Genomic DNA, 17,500 nt, shown 5'->3' with positions numbered 1-17,500 from the left:
TCAGAAGTGGCTTATATGAAAGGCAAAGGCCTCTAGATTTTTCTTAGACAAAAGTCTTGTCACATCTTTAAAGGATTCAACCAATCACAGATTAGAGTGTCACCTGTGAGAAATACTGTAATTAACACATTCCCAGGTGTGTAGAAGAAGAACCCCAGCACACCCAACCTTAAGTGGATCCTGACCTCTGACAGCATGTCAAAGATTCAACCACAGACCAAAGTGCTGATCATCAAGAACCTGAAGACCAAGTCTCCTGTCTCCTGCTACATATTTAATGTCTCTAAACGTCAAGTGGAGAGGATAAGAAAAAGATTTGAAGAAACCGGTGAAGTTCATGACAGGTCATTCAGACCCCGTAAGTGTTCGAGAGGACATACAGCAGAGCTACATAACAACTGCTCACCAGAAACCAGCATTAAACAGAAGACAACTAAAAAATAAAAAAAATGTGTTGTATTTGCTAAGGCTCACAGCTTGCAGGAAGGATGGACGGTAGAAAAGTGGCAGAAGGTTGATTTGATGAATGATTTGAAGGTTGATTCCGATGAATCGTCTATTGAACTGCATCCCATTCGTCGCAAATACTGCAGAAGACCTATTGGAACTCGCATGGACTCAAGATTCACACAGAAAACAGTCAAGTTCGATGAAGGATAAACCATGGTTTGGGGTTACATTCAGTATGGGGGCGTGTGAGAGATGGCAACATCAACAGCCTGAGGTATCAAGACGTTCTTGCTGCCCATTACATACCACAGGAGAGGGCAAATTCTTCAGCAGGATGGCGATCCTTCAGCCTCCACATCAAAGTTCCTGAAAGCAAAGAAAGTCAAGGTGCTCCAGGATTGGCCAGCGCAGTCACCAGACTTGTCTGGGGTAAGATGAAGGAGGAGGCAATTGAAGATGAAACCAAAGTATCTTGATGAAATCTGGGAGTCCTGCAAGAATGCTTTCTTTGCCGTTCCAGACGACTTTATTAATGAGTCATTTGAGTCATTGCCGAGACGTATGGATGCAGTCCTCCAAGCTCACGGGAGTCAAACACAATATTAATTATTATTATTCCACTGCACCATGTCTTTATGTTCTGTACTGTACATTATTTCTGTTAAGTGTCTAAGCAAAGTCTGACCTTTCTGTTCTAATTAAATAATTAAAAATCAAGGCATGATCAGATTTTATTTGGGTAAAATTAGTGCAATCTAGAGGCCTTCGCCTTTCATATAAGTCACTTCTGATTCCAAATGATCACCTAGAAGTCTATATACCTATATATTTATATCGTCGCTGTCAGACGGAATCCTCGTATCTCCAAAACCGTTATTTTTCAGGACATTAAAAAAACGCCGTACCTTATCTGCAGTGCACAGGGTTTAGTCCGCGTTGCAGTGGATTGTCTTGCGCTAAATTCCTGTCCTCAGACGAGCACCAGAACTAGCGGGGGTCAAGATTTTTTTTTCTTTGAGCCCAGTGTTTTGAAGACATTTACCTCAGAAGACGTGTTGATTCGTTGCGACTCTTCTTGAGGAGAAATATGCCGTGAAGCTCTCCCACGGAGTGAGGAAGAGGTGGACAGTTGAAGTGTCCAATGGAGTTATGAGATTTGCGCTCAAGCTATTTTCAAGACTTTAGATTGGTTAATAACTTGTAAAAATAACAGACCCACGTGGGGACTGACCAATAGCATCGATATGTGAAAAAATATGAAATTGACCAAATTTGGACATACGAGGTTTCTGCCCGACAGCGGCGATATATATACAGTTGAGGCCAAAATTATTAGCCCCCCAGGAATTTTGGAACATTTTCCTAAAGATCTTTCCGATGTTTGCAGCATTGGTAAAACTTGATATAACCAAACATTCACCAGTGCTATTTAGTAGCTTTTGGTACATTTTGGAATATAAAGTAAATTTTTAGGCTTGCTTTATATCAAATATAGTGAAAATGGGGTGGTCAAAAATATTAGCCCCCATGTGAATTTTTGCTTTCAAAACACACCTAATTAATCAATCAGCTTTCAAACCACACGTGTGCAGTCAATTGGCTTACTAACAACACCTGATCATTCAATCAGCATAAAAGGACAGCAAGGAACAGGGCACTTGAACACATTATTGGGACAGACTACGTTTACTCACCATGCCAAAGACAAAGGAAATCAGTCTTGAGCTCAGAAAGAAGACAGCGGAGGCTCATGAAACTTAGTGGACATTTTGTCTTTGTTATTTTGGAAACAAATACACTATAAAACACTTGGTCATTTCCATGGAGAAACCAATCAGTGTTCTATGTTTATGTTCTGTAAAGCTTCTTTGAGACAATGTCAACAGAGCAGTAAAAATAAATTTGGACTGAATTGAATGTGGACAAGACAGAGGACTATCGGAGAACTAATTCGCGGAGGAACGAAATGTTATTCTTAGAGAAATTAAAATACCGAATTCCATCATGAGAACCTTATACAGTCTGTGAGACATGGTCAGGATTCAGAATTCTACCAGCGATAAATGACAAGACATCTGAGCATGAACCGGATCTCAAGAGAAAATGGGTCATACACCAAGACAACGAGCACAAGCACCGTCTGTGCACAAAAGACTGATTAAAGACGAACGAAGATAATGTTTAAGAATGACCAAGTCAATGTTCTGACTTTAATCCAACAGAAATGTTCTAGAAGGACCTGAAGCAAGGTTTTGGCATATTTTCACAGAAATATAAGATTTTCTCCAAGGCACGGTCAGAAAGGAACTTCAGGAGGAACCAGAGTTTCTACATCACTTTGGTAAACACCTACAGTATATTTATGGTTACTGAAATTAGAAAGACGAAGCAGATTCATGTTCATGTGTTGGACACAGCGACACTCCTAACAGCGATCACGGTAATCAAGTAATAATAGAAATCAGATGAAGGAGCTGTCTCTCAGGAGGTTGTTGAAGAGTGGACGTGTGTCTTTACCGACGTGGTCTTACGTCTCTCTGCGTCTGTGTAACTGTGAGCCCGTGACCCGTGATGTGTTGGATGTGTGTCTCTCTGTGGTGCTGATGCTGTGTAGAAGAACATCCACACATCTTTGTCTGATGCCACAGGTGTCCATGCTGTCCATAAAACACACCAAGCTGGTGATGTCTGCGTGTACAATATGTCTGTTAGGCCACGCCCCTTCACTTCCTTCCTCTGTGTCAGTGCACCCCAGCCTTCTGACATAATTACCGTGTCGTAAGAAGATCACAGAGATCTCACAGATAAAGCAGACTTACTTTAAGTTGCCATGTGTTGATAAATCACTCCATATTGTCACGTACTGTAAGGCAATATTTTAAACGCTTCCTCATTCCGTTCCTACAATACGCAGCTTGAGCTATTTCTAATTCCACCCACATGTCCTTGTTTGGTACTGTTGGTACCCTGGGTGAAGGGTGAAGTGGAGACCTAATGGCTGGGTTTGGCACAGAGGAATAACGACATGAAGGATTTGTTCTTGGGATTTGTGTTGCTCCAAACTTCAGTTTCACTCCAGATGTTCCAAATATGCAGGACTTTGTTTGATAAGCCGATGTAAAGCTGTGCTGCTCTCTCTCTCTCTCTCTCTCTTTCTCTCTCTCTCTCTCTCTCTCTCTCTCTCTCTCTCTCCTTCCATCTTTCTCTCTCTCCTTCCCTCTCTCTCTCCTTCTCTCTCCCCCCTCTCTCCTTCCATCTTTCTCTCTCTCCTTCCCTCTCTCTCTCTCCTTCCCTCTCCCCTCTCTCTCTCCTTCGCTCTCTCCTTCCATCTCTCTCTCTCTCTCTCTCTCTCTCTCTCTCCTTCTCTCTCTCTCTCTCTCTCTCTCTCTCTCTCTCTCTCCTTCCATCTTTCTCTCTCTCTCTCTCTCTCTCTCTCTCCTTCCATCTTTCTCTCTCTCTCCTTCCCTCTCTCTCTCTCCTTCCCTCTCTCTCTCTCTCTCTCTCTCTCTCTCTCTCTCTCTCTCTCTCTCTCTCTCTCTCTCTCTCTCTCTCTCTCACACAGAGAACAATACTAAGCCTCAGGCAGCAATGTTTGTGTTTTTGGACTCTCTTGAGACTCGGGACTGAAACACACCCTGTCTCTGTTTTGCTCTCCCAGGAGGCTGGTGTAAGGTCTAAAACAAAAACACACACGTCATCGTTTTTCAGAATGCTGCGTTCCATTCCATAATTAATGGCCACTGGGGCTAAGTCCAGTCCACACTAATCCTCCTTCCAGCATCGTTAGGTCAGCAGGGTGGAGCTTTATTCTCAGCAACACTGCAGGTTGGGAAAGTGTCTGGAGAGAGAGAACGAGAGAGAGGTGGTGGAGGTGTGAATCAGTCTCATCAGCACTAGTTATAACACTCACTAATGACATCATCAGATTTAGTTCAGTATGATGGACAGAGATACATAGAATGCCAGTATTTAAGAGAGAGAGAGAGAGAGAGATCAGTACAGCACAGTTAATTTGTAAACAGATTGGATTAAGCTGCCATTAAATCAGATTCTACTGTGTGTGTGTGTGTGTGTGTGTGTGTGTGTGTGTGTGTGTTGCTCAGACATGCTCAGCAGTCTGTATCCTTAAGCAGCGGCCACCTGTGATGAGCTGAACTTTGTTGATGATGAGCTTTGTGTTGCCGCTGAGTGATAACTGACCGGCGTGAAATCACCGTCTGGACCCGCACAAGTTCTGAGGTGGGACGTGACTACGGATCACGGCAGAGACGTTCGCACAGTGACAGTCTGAATTTAAATGTTCACGCACAGTAATGAAATGAAGTAGCTCTTAGCTTAACATTTTTTACACAACAAATCTGACATTTCACTTAGATTAGTGTTCATATGGTGGCAGATCAAAGCGTATCGCTGCAGAGAACACGGCTGCTGCTGCAGAGAAATGAGCTCGGCTTTATTCCCTCTCTGTCTGAGCCTCACCTCTATAAAGTGCTGTAGGTGAAGGGCAGTACAGGGCAGTACAGGGCAGAAGATACAGCTGTATATTCTCGGAGCTCAGACACGACAACCAATCAAGACAATTTTGTGTATTTACTCCATGTGACAATCACATCTACGATCCACGAACCGGAGGAATGTAAATAAGGACAGAAAACACTGCAGACTGGAACACAGCTGTAGATGTTCCCATCAAGTCCCCATGAGACAAATTAGGGGCAAGAACCTCTGGAGAACTTCAAGCCTTCTGTGAATCACAGAGCAGTTCTCAGTGTATCTTCATTCTACAATTACAATGTACAATAATAACCTCTAATAGTGTTATAGCGCATGTCAGTTGGCAGTAGGTGGTTTTCTACCCCAATGTTTAATCCTCACATTAGCGTTAAAGCTTATGGAGTGAAAGTGTTTGCTGGTGCAGCTGCAGTTTGGGTATCAGCCCTCTTTGTAGAGCTGAAGGTCTCTGCTGTAGAAGAAGTGCCCGTTCATCTGTTTTTGATAGCAGTAATAATGAATTCTGGAGGATTTTCTCCAGGTTTAAGACCGCGCTCGACTTTGCAGAGACTGAGAATACTAATGCTCCGTCCCTGACACACAGGGAAATTAAAATGCTGGAGGACTGGACTCTGGGGTACAATGACTTTATTGTCAGGCTGAAGTGAAGTAAAGTGTTTAATGTCATGATTTTGTATCAACTCTGTTCTCTTCAATGACAAGCTGATATTATGAAACTCCTTCAGTGTGTGTGGTCTAGCGATTCTTCAGCTCACACTCACTTTACTTCCTACTTGTGTTTATTTCCCACAGCAGTGGAACTCTTCTGAGAGTTTTCTCATCTTCTCCTGACACGTACAAACGCTCACGATCATTAAATGTGTACAGAGACATTAGGAAGAAACATAAATGACCTTTGTGTATGTAGTAAACACATAAATCAGACCTCTGGTTAGAGCGATACTGAAATTGTGATATATAGCTAAGTGCTAAACAGCTATTACGGTATAGTTTAGCTATTACAGTATATACTGTTATTCCCAGAAGCCCCAGACATTCCTGTGAGCCTCTCCTTCTTCTCCATCTACACCGTGTGCACCTGAGTAACTTCTGCCATTTGTTTTTAGCTTTTAATTGATATATATATGTTTGTCTGATAAAATGTACCAATATTAACGTTCAGATGGTTAAGAATCGTGTCAGAAGATTTTGACCAATTAATTAAAAGCATCTTAATTATTTTAATAATTAATATTTTTAAGATTTTAAAATTGACTTCATTGTAGGGCTGGGTGATAAAACGATAACAATATGTATCGCGATGATCGATATCAATGTGATCGATATCAATAAAAAATGTGTTCGATAAAACGTTCGATATTTTTTATTCTTCGTCGGAAGAAAACAGAGGTTGCGAAGCAAGTTTTAGTTGCATTAACGAAGGCACTCGCTCTCTGGTAACAGGGAGTGACACGCTAACAGCCAATCATGTAACAGTATCACGTTTGGTTGCGCCATATCGTTGTCTCGTGCTGGTCTGCTGGATTCCTCTTCAGTAACCGGCGACTGATGAGCAGAAAATGAGCCGTAGCGAGCGAGGAAATTGTAAATAAAAGAGGAAAAGTCAGAGCGCCAGTATGGCAGTGTTTTGGATATTATAAGTCTGACCGTAGTCAGAACAATGTCATCTGCAGATTATGCAAGACCGTCGTCCCCGCCAAGACCCCGGGGACACCATTAACTTGTTTTACCGCCTTAGCCGCACTCACCCTTTGCAGCACAGCCGTATTCAACCAACAACATCTGTAGCTGCAACACCACACAGGAATCATAGGATTCATTGTGACTTTAGACTCATTTTTACATTATAATTATTTGAGTTTTCCTGCTTGTTGACATTTCTGTCTTAGTAACTGAGGGGATTACGATCAGAGGAAGGTTAAGTTTAAAATAAAAAGGTTTAAATGTAATATATTTTTCTCCTTGTCCTTATTTTAAATGGGTCATAAAAAATATCAAGTCAAGTCAAGTCAAGTCAAGAAGCTTTTATTGTCATTTCAACCATATATAGCTGTTGCAGTACATAGTGAAATGAGACAACGTTTCTCCAGGATCAAGGTGCTACATAGAAACAAAGACAGGGCTAAAGACTTGTAAGTAGTCTTAGCCACATAAAGTGCAACTGTGCAACCTGGTGCAAACAGTGCAGGACAAGACAAACAAGACAGACAAGACAGTGCAGGACAAAAGACAGTGCAGGACTAAAGACAGTGCAGGACCAGACAGTGCAGGACAATGACAGTGCAGACACAAGTTACAAGACAATACAAAAAGTACAAAAAATGCAATACACAAAAGACAATAAATAGTAAACAGTCACAGAAACAGTCACAGAAACAGCGCCGACCGACCAGTGTTAATACTGTATGTGTTAATATAGTATGTGCGAAATGGCTGAGATATTGTACAGTATGTGCAAAAACGGCTGAAATGTTGGGACAGTTTGTGCAAAAAACAGCAGACAAGGTGTGCAAAACAGCATGTAAACAGTTTGCTGGATTGTAAGCAGCATGTAAACAGTATGTTGTGTCAGTGTGTGTGTTTTGTGAGGGTCTATGCAGTCCATACAGATGATGTGTGTGTATGTTGTGCTCAGTACAGTACATTTCAGTTGTTGAGAAGTCTGATGGCTTGTGGGAAGAAACTGTTACACAGTCTGGTCGTGAGGGCCCGAATGCTTCGGTACCTTTTTCCAGATGGCAGGAGGGTGAAGAGTGTGTGTGAGGGGTGTGTGGGGTCATCCACAATGCTGTTGGCTTTGCGGATGCAGCGTGTGGTGTAAGTGTCTGTGATAGAGGGAAGAGAGACCCCAATGATCTTCTCCGCTGTCCTCACAATCCGCTGCAGGGTCTTGCGTTCTGAGATGGTGCAGTTCCCGAACCAGACAGTGATGCAGCTGCTCAGGATGCTCTCAATGGTCCCTCTGTAGAACATGGTCAGGATGGGGGGAGGGAGATGTGCCTTCCTCAGCCTTCGTAGGAAGTAGAGACGCTGCTGGGCTTTCCTGGTGATGGCGCTGGTGTGGAGTGACCAGGTGAGGTTCTCCGCTAGATGAACACCAAGAAATTTGGTGCTCTTGACGATCTCCACAGATGATCCGTCGATGTTCAGCGGAGAGTAGTCACTCCGTGCTCTCCTGAAGTCCACAACCATCTCTTTAGTTTTATCCACATTCAGAGAAAGGTTGTTGGCTCTACACCAGGCAGTTAGTTGTTGCACCTCCTCCCTGTATGCTGACTCGTCGTTCTTGTTGATGAGACCCACCACGGTCGTGTCATCGGCGAACTTGATAATATGATTCGATCTGTGCGTTGCTGCACAGTCGTGAGTCAGCAGAGTGAACAGCAGCGGACTGAGCACGCAGCCTTGAGGAGCTCCAGTGTTCAGTGTGGTGGTGCTGGAGATGCTGTTCCCGATCCGGACTGACTGAGGTCTCCCAGTCAGGAAGTCCAGGATCCAGTTGCAGAGGGAGGTGTTTAGTCCCAGCAGGCTCAGCTTCCCAATCAGGTGCTGAGGGATGATTGTATTGAATGCTGAACTAAAGTCTATGAACAGCATTCGTACATAAGTGTCTTTATTGTCCAGGTGGGTGAGGGCTAAGTGGAGAGCTGTGGCAATGGCATCGTCTGTGGAGCGGTTTGGACGATACGCGAACTGTAGGGGGTCCAGTGAGGGTGGTAGCTGCGTCTTGATGTGCCTCATGACGAGCTTCTCGAAGCACTTCATAACTATGGGTGTGAGTGCAACGGGACGATAGTCATTGAGGCAGGACACTGTAGACTTCTTTGGGACAGGAACGATGGTGGTAGTTTTGAGGCACGTAGGAACAACGGCGCTGCTCAGGGAAATGTTGAAGATGTCCGTAAAGACATCCGCTAGCTGTTCTGCACATTCTCTGAGCACCCTGCCAGGAATGTTGTCTGGTCCAGCAGCCTTCCGTGGGTTAACTCTGCATAGAGATCTCCTCACGTCGGCCGTGGATAGACAGAGTACCTGGTCGTCGGGGGGAGGGATGGACTTCCTCTGCGTTACGTTGTTCTGTACCTCGAACCGAGCGTAGAAATCGTTCAACGCATCTGGGAGGGAGGCGTCGCTATCACAAGCAGGTGAAGCTGTCTTGTAGTTTGTGATCGCCTGTATGCCCTGCCACATGCGCCGGGTGTCTCCGCTGTCCTGGAAGTGGCTGTGGATAGTCTGGGCGTGTGCGCACTTTGCCTCTCTGATGGCTCGGGACAGTTTGGCCCTTGCTGTTCTTAGGGCCGCCCTGTCCCCTGTTCTGAAGGCTAGGTCTCTAGTCCTCAGCAGAGCACGCACATTAGCAGTCATCCACGGCTTCTGGTTGGAGCGTGTAGTAATGGTCTTGGAGATGGTCACGTCATCAATGCACTTGCCGATGTAACTGGTCACTGATGACGCGTACTCCTCCAAGTTGACAGAGTCACCGTTGGTTGCAGCCTCCCTGAAGATATTCCAGTCAGTGCACTCAAAGCAGTCCTGAAGAGCAGAGGTGGCACCTGCTGGCCAGGTTTTCACTTGCTTCATAACCGGTTTTGAGCGTCTGACGAGTGGTCTGTATGCTGGAATTAGCATAACAGTGATGTGGTCTGAGTAGCCGAGGTGGGGGCGGGGCTCCGCACGGTATGCGCCGGGAATGTTTGTGTAAACAAGATCCAGCGTGTTTTCACCTCTCGTAGCAAAGTCCACATGTTGATGGAATTTAGGGAGCACTGACTTGAGATTTGCATGGTTGAAATCTCCGGCGATGATAAAAAGTCCGTCGGGGTGAACATTCTGTAGGTCGCTAATAGCTCCGTATAGCTCACTTAGCGCCTCTTTAGCATTAGCGCTAGGAGGAATGTAAACTCCGACAATGTAAACAGTAGTGAATTCCCGTGGTAAATAAAATGGTCTGCATCTAACAGTCACAAACTCCACTGACGATGAGCAGTAACTAGAAACAAGCACAGAGTTCTTGCACCAATCCGTGTTGATATAAACACACACACCACCACCGCGAGTCTTACCGCACAGAGCTGCATTTCTGTCGGCTCTAAATGAAGTTAGCCCGTCCAGTTGAATGGCGGCGTCCGGAACTCTGTCGCTGAGCCACGTCTCCGTGAAAACAAACACGCAGCAGTTTCTAATCTCTCTCCGTGTAGAGCGTTCGAGTCGGATGTAGTCCAGTTTATTGTCCAGGGAGCAAACGTTGGCTAGTAGAATGGACGGGAGAGCCGGCCGGCTAGGGTTTGTTTTTAGCCTAGCACGGACCCCCGCCCGCTTACCGCGCTTCCGCTTCCTCGCGCACCGCTTTCGGCGTCCCCTCTCCTGGTCTCTGGTATCAGGCGGTACCGGGGACTGGAGGCCTGGTCTCCGCAGCAAGCCGAGGTCACGTAGCCTATACAGTACATCATCGTGCAGGTTGGTTGTTACACGATTTCTGTACTTTATTAGGTCCTGATGGTGGTATACATGAACACCGCTGTGCCTGGCATCCATGTAGAAGCAATGGTCGGGCTAAAAACCGTAAATAAAAACTTAGAAAATGTAAATAGCACCGTATTGAATCCGGAGAGGCCGCTGCGTGCTACTGCCGCGCCGCCATCTTGGATGATATCAATATCAATATCAATATCAATATCAATATCGATATCAATATCAATAATTATCGATATTGACCGATATGTAACACTGATATCGTGATACAGTTTTCAGGCCATATCGCCCAGCCCTAATTCATTGTTATGATTCCATCTTAGGGGGGCACGGTGGCTTAGTGGTTAGCACGTTCGCCTCACAGCTCCAGGGTTGGGGGTTCGATTCCCACCTCCGCCTTGTGTGTGTGGAGTTTGCATGTTCTCCCCGTGCCTCGGGGGTTTCCTCCGGGTACTCCTGTTTCCTCCACCGGTCCAAAGACATGCATGGTAGGTTGATTGGCATCTCTGGAAAATTGTCTGTAGTGTGTGATTGCGTGAGTGAATGAGAGTGTGTGTGTGTGCCCTGTGATGGGTTGGCACTCGTTGGCACACGTCCAGGGTGTATCCTGCCTTGATGCCCGATGACGCCTGAGATAGGCACAGGCTCCCCGTGACCCGAGGTAGTTCAGATAAGCGGTAGAGGATGAATGAGACAGTGATTCCATCTTAGTGTCCGAGTCCTTGGCAGCCCCTGTGCTTGGTTTCTGATCCTACTGTGTTCACCTGTTCTGTGTAAACATCCCGCTGTTCCACATTTCCTCCTGTTCGTTTAACTCGACTCTGTTAGAACCTGCATCTGTGGCACGTTTCTGTTACAAACTGAGCTTGGATTCTTTTTTTATGCGAAAAACTGACTGGATTTTATGGATGCAAACAATTTAAACGTCTGTGTTAGTACAAAAACACAACAATCAGCTATAAGTGCATCGATCTGCAACCGCAGCAGCTCTTTAACTCGATTCACTTCATCACTTACGATTTCTGTCCATAGTGCTAATGAAATATACAGCCTGCACAGCTGTGATCAGTGTGACGAGTCTGCGTTAGCGCTGGAACAACAACAACAAGCACAACAAACGCACATCACAATGCAGGAACACACCAAACTTTTCCTGTGTTAATAGAGCCAAGTTTGTCTTCAGCACGAAACATACAGCTCCTCAAAGTCTGAATTATGAATCACACATGAAGACAGGAGAGTGCTTTTGGGCCATTGGAGGCAATCTCTAAAAGACACGTATTGTATGCTTCTTCTGACCTACTTCACGTCCATCGATGGTCCTGCACACTCTGAATCTATACCTGAGTATTCTTGTGCTCAAGTTTTGGAGAAAGCTTTAAAAAAACATGACTGAGAAGAGGCACTTTCTTTGATGCACTCGCTAATCCTGAGCACAAAAAAGATGAAAGGTTTTTCATCAAAGATCTTCCATCTATATAAATCTTTTATTTAAATGTAGATGGGATATTCAAGATTCTGCCTATTCGGGTATTCAGGTACAATTCAGGTGGTGATTAAAGCAGAGAGGTTTGTCAGCCTGATGAATGGGAGGATGCTCGGCTCCTGAGAAACAGAAGGCAATAAATATAAAGACAAATGTCTTCTTTTTTAGGACAAATGGTGGATGATTTGATTTGCTGAGGCGTTCTGTAAGGAGTCTTTAGTGTCAGGGCTGTAATAACTGCCATACTTACAAACTAGTCGCTTTTCGTTTTTAATCAAAATATGTCATTTGTGTGAATCGTGTAGATCCGAAGAGTTTTTAGGTTTTTTTTGTTTGCTTTTTTTTTTTTTTTTTTTTGGGGGGGTTGTCTTTCAGCTGCGTCCGAAACCGCTTACTTCCATCCAATAATTAGGCGAAGTAGTGCTTAGGCAGTGGTTTTGGACGCAGCGTAGTAAACCATCTATCAAACTGATGCCTCACGTCTCTACTTCTAATGACTTTTTATGGCGGATGACAAACCAACTTTTGGTGCATTCACCGCCACCAACTGGACTGGAGTGTGAAGCACTAGTAAGCAGATGACGCGTCTCAATCATCGTCTCAATCATCCTCACGTCTTATATATTTGTGTTCATCAATTTATTAAGGTTCCAAGCAGGGGCGGTTTTAGGATTTCATCTTTAGGGGTTTTAGCCCTCAGTGAGAATTTAAAACAAGAAGAGTAGAAGAAATTTCACTGCTTTTGGTTGCCTTCTTTGCGGCGATTAACATTATAGATAAACGCATCCAGCTCTGACTGCGCGTGCACGCTGCGCGTACCTGTGCTTCTCCGTTCAAATAACGCACTTTTGAAAGACTACAACGTATGGTATGACTGCAGATTTACATTTCCAGCATTTAGCAGACTCACTTATTCAGAGCGATTTAGATTATTTCATTTTTATACAACTGAGCAATTGAGGGTTAGGGGCCTTGCTCAGGGGCCCAACAGTGGCAGCCTGGTGGACCTGTGATCGAACTCACAACCTTCCGATTGGTAGCCCAAAACCCTAACCACTAGGCAACCACATGCCCACATAACAAAAGGTCGATACCGTCAAGTCTCAAGTATGGGGAAATCGTGGTCTAATGGTTAGAGAGTCTGACTCCTAACCCTAAGGTTGTGGGTTCGAGTCTCGGGCCGGCAATACCACGACTGAGATGCCCTTGAGCAAGGCACCGAACCCCTCCAACTGCTCCCTGGGCGCCGCAGCATAAATGGCTGCCCACTGCTCCGGGTGTTTGTTCACGGTGTGTGTGTGTGTGTGTTCACTGCTGTGTGTGTGCACTTTGGATGGGTTAAATGCAGAGAACGAATTCTGAGTATGGGTCACCGTACTTAGCCGTATGTCATGTCACGTCACGTCACTTTCACTTTCACTTTCAATAACTTAAAAGAGACAGAATAAAAATAGATGCCTGTGAGGGAACAAATGTATATAAGAACTAGTCAGTAGAAACAGTCGGGGAAGTAAAAACAGCATCTCCACTTCATCACACCATCAAGCAGTTTTAAACGTATAATGTTTAGGACAAAATGCTTAATAATATTCACAAGTTATCATTGGTCGTGGTCTCAGTCAAGTTCCTGCCACCTAACGGACCTATGGCACTGTAGTGACCTTGGATGAGAAGGCAGCTGATTTAGTCTGGCTAATTATAGCCTGTCTTACATTGCATTAGCGTTCTGCATGTCTGTCACGTCAGTGCCAGATTAATAACGCTGATCCTCTCAGCCAGAGGTTGAAGCAATCATGCAGGAAAGCCGCAAGCTGTTCCTCCCCGAGCCAAACAGCAGCTTACGCTAAAAGCTTGTAAATCGTGACAAGCCTGATGATGCTCAGAACCTGCAACGATCTCACTAATATGTAGGGTCAGGAGAACGGTAGCTGAAATGTGCTGATCCAAAAAGCCTGTAATAAAAATGGCAATAAAGATAGCACTAGTTTAGATTCCTGACACTTTTAATATAATGGATAATAAAACATTTCCCCAGAATTAAACATGTTGCTCCATCAGCAAACGTTTTGGGGACACGTACATGCACTTATTGGGAATTTGTGACCTTGTGAATAGAACTGAAAACCCAAGTTTATTTGGATGTTTATGGAAAGCAGCACTCACATTTGTTATTAAGATCTAACATCTCATTTTGCCCCCATGGTTTCCTCATTAACATGTAAAGTAGGAGACGAACGTTCCAGACTGGATTTGCAATCCAGTGCAACACAATGCCTTTGAGTGTGATTGAGATAAACAACTTTATCATTGATAGTATCATTGATAACTTTATCATTGATTTAATGATGATGTACAGGTTCATGGCTGAACGATGGATAGGCTAAGGGCTTTCTGTTTCTTCTTGAGATGCACTGCAAATGAAACCAATTAATTGATGTGATATTTTGCTCCATCACTCACATCCAGTAGCTAATTTCTTCCATCTTAATGACCGTCTGTCCTCATTGTGTCTTGTCTCCAGGGGTGCAAGCGCCAAAGACCTGTGTTGGACTTGGGGTTTGTGCAGCTTAATATCTACAGCTGCCAATGACTGAAGCTTATGTCTGGGGCAATGGAAGTGTGAACAAGTCAGAGCAATACTAGTGAACCATGGCTGCCCATCGCATTCGTGTGACCAACAACAACTATGTTCTCCCGCGATGCAAGTCAGAAGGAACGCTGATTGACCTCAATGAGGACGTGTCCGAGGCCAGTCTTACAGAGGTCAAAGGTCAGTTCAAACCTCATGAAATGACACATGCTTAATATATATATAAAGTTATACTCTTTTTTTAATTTCATCTCCTGTTCTAGTTCCTTCCCCCAGTGCATTGCGTTTGGACACCACTGCATCTTTTGGGAGCGCACAGGAAGTAGTCGCCATCAAGGACTACTGCCCTAACAACTTCACCACGTTAAAGTTCTCCAAAGGAGATCGCCTCTACGTGTTGGATGCATCCGGAGGAGACTGGTGGTATGCTCACAACAACACAGAGATGGGATACATTCCTTCTTCATATGTCCAACCTGTTGGCTATCGAGACTCTTGTCTCAGTGACAGTGGAATGATTGACAACCTGGGAGACTCCTCGGATGAAGGCGTGAAGGAGATAGACTTGTTGGGAGAGTGGACTGGAATGTCCCTGAAGTTCCATCAACCTTGCAACAGCAAAAACAACCCGTTTTCAACAAATCCGTTTCTCAACGGGACCGTGCAGAACCAGCTACCAAACCAGAACACCAACCAACACAACAGCATCGACTTGCTCCTGTTTGAATCTCTGACTCCATCTGCTCCTGTCTCTACTGCCAGCAGCAACAGCACCAGTAACGGATATGGTAGCAGCATTTTTGACGGCACACCCACTAGCCCTAACGTGGAAACCTTGCAAGTGTTCCACAAGGACAACCCATTTTTCCGAAGTAAAAGATCTTACAGTTTGTCAGAGTTATCAGTCCTACAGTCTCAATCAACTCCTCCTTTGCAACCATCCGAGTTCTATAGCGGTCTTAAGGCACCTTCTCCAGAGCAGTTTAAGAGCAGAGAGGACTTCAGAACAGCTTGGTTAAACCATAGGAAGTTGGCACGCTCGTGTCATGACCTTGATTCCTTGGGACAGAACCCAGGGTGGGGCCAAACACAACCAGTCGAGACTAATATTGTTTGTAAGCTGGACAGTTGTGGTGGGGCAGTTCAACTGCCGGACACTAGCATCAGTATTCATGTTCCGGAGGGTCACGTTGCAGCTGGAGACACCCAGCAAATCTCCATGAAGGCTTTACTGGACCCCCCACTGGAACTAAACAATGACAGGTGTACTACAGTCAGTCCTGTAGTCGAGATCAAACTTAGTAACATGGAGATAAAGTCGTTCATAACCTTGGAGATGAAAGTATCTGTAGAAGTAAAGAAAGAGAGCAGACAAATGACAAAGGTCGTGTGTGTGAGGAGTGACAGTAAAGACGGCCCATACGTCCCGATTCCTCAGGCTTACATATACGGTGACACGGTTCAGGTTCAGCTGGACAGCCTGGAACCATGTATGTATGTCGCAGTTGTGGTCCAGTCTCAAAACATCTCCTTTAATTTAACAGTTTGGGATCAAGTAGTAAAGAAAATTACATTGGGCCTGTATGGACCCAAGCACATTCATCCATCCTTTAAGACCGTGGTTGCAGTTTTTGGGCACGATTGTGCTCCGAAGACGCTGCTTGTCTCTGAAGTCGGGAAACAAGCTCAGTGTGCGCCGCCCGTTGCACTCCAGCTGTGGGGTAAGCACCAGTTTGTCCTCAACAGGCCTCAAGACCTTGAAATAGGCATGTACTCAAATATGTGCAACTACGAGGTAAAAATGAATGATCAGGCCAGAGTGGTCCGGGGCTTTCAGGTAAAACTCGGCAAGGTCAGTCGGCTCATATACGTCATCACTTCTCGAAATGCGCAAGAGCTGACGGACTTCACCTTACGGGTTCAGGTGAAGGACGATCAGGATGGCATCCTTGCTCAATTCTGTGTCCAGACCCCACAGCCGCCTCCTAAAACCGGAATCAGAGCTAACGGCCAGCGGAGATTCCTGAAGAAGAAGGAAGTAGGGAAAATTCTGTTGTCCCCTTTGGCCATCACCACTAAATACCCACAGTTTCAAGACCGCTGCATCACCAACTTAAAATTTGGTAAAGTGATCAAGACAGTGATCAGGCAAACAAAGAACCAGTATTTGCTGGAATATAAGAAGGGTGACATCATCGCCTTGCTAAGCGAGGAGAAGATCAAATTAAAAGGACAACTCTGGACCAAAGAGTGGTATATTGGTTACTATCAGGGAAAGACTGGACTTGTACATGTGAAAAATGTGCTTGTCTTAGGAAAAGTGAAGCCTATATATTTTTGCGGGCCAGACCTCACAACCGCAGCGCTCCTGGAACAAATTCTCAAGCCCTGCAAGTTTCTTACCTACATTTATGCCTCTGTGAGGACTGTGCTTATGGAGAACTTGGGAAACTGGAGGGCATTTGCAGATGCCTTAGGTTATGGTAATCTGCCCCTGACTTACTTCTGCAGGGCAGATTTGGATAGTGAACCTGAGAGAGTGGCTTCTGTGCTGGAGAAACTCAAAGAGGACTGCAACAACATGGACATGAAGGAGAAGAAATCTTTTCAGAAGGAACTCATGATGGTAAGTTGTAAAAATATAATATTTGCTTGTAGGGGTGGGCAGAATGCGTTAGATTTTGATTACTATCGATGATATTAACCGTGTACAAGCTTTGCTTCATACAAATGAAGTGGCATGTCTCTGATGCAAGGCTGCTTAACTCTGGATTTAAACCCAGCTTATTTGAAATCCCTTATCTGCCTTTCACTGATTAGTGCTAATGGCTAGCAGGCTAGTTCTAATAAGAGTGTTGCTCTGGTCCTTTCTCCTTATCTCACACAGCTGTGGGAAACCTGCAAATGCAGCAGCAATGGCTTTGATTTGCTGGCTCAGTCCTTAAAGGAAAAACTTTAATCAGCCTGGCACATGTTGGCGCTGTCAGTGG

General features: G+C 44.8%; 1 protein-coding gene across 2 annotated transcripts in view; it reads left to right on the top strand.

Moving 5' to 3' along the window:
* Positions 1–17,500, top strand: part of sh3bp4a (SH3-domain binding protein 4a) — a 49,896-nt gene that overhangs the window by 12,433 nt on the left and 19,963 nt on the right. The window contains exons 3-5 of one of the 2 annotated variants that reach the window (XM_060859285.1): positions 4,554–4,689; positions 14,442–14,690; positions 14,774–17,136. In XM_060859285.1, the coding sequence (XP_060715268.1) occupies positions 14,570–14,690; positions 14,774–17,136 (2,484 nt within the window). In that variant the 5' untranslated portion in view covers positions 4,554–4,689; positions 14,442–14,569. The remainder of the gene's footprint in view (positions 1–4,553; positions 4,690–14,441; positions 14,691–14,773; positions 17,137–17,500) is intronic. The other variant, XM_060859284.1, reaches the window with a different exon arrangement.

The sequence above is a fragment of the Tachysurus vachellii genome, chromosome 23 (genome assembly GCF_030014155.1).
Source record: "Tachysurus vachellii isolate PV-2020 chromosome 23, HZAU_Pvac_v1, whole genome shotgun sequence".
In the NCBI taxonomy this organism is placed as follows: Eukaryota; Metazoa; Chordata; class Actinopteri; order Siluriformes; family Bagridae; genus Tachysurus; species Tachysurus vachellii.
Note: the sequence above shows the minus strand (reverse complement) of the source record. Positions and strands in the feature narration are given on the sequence as shown.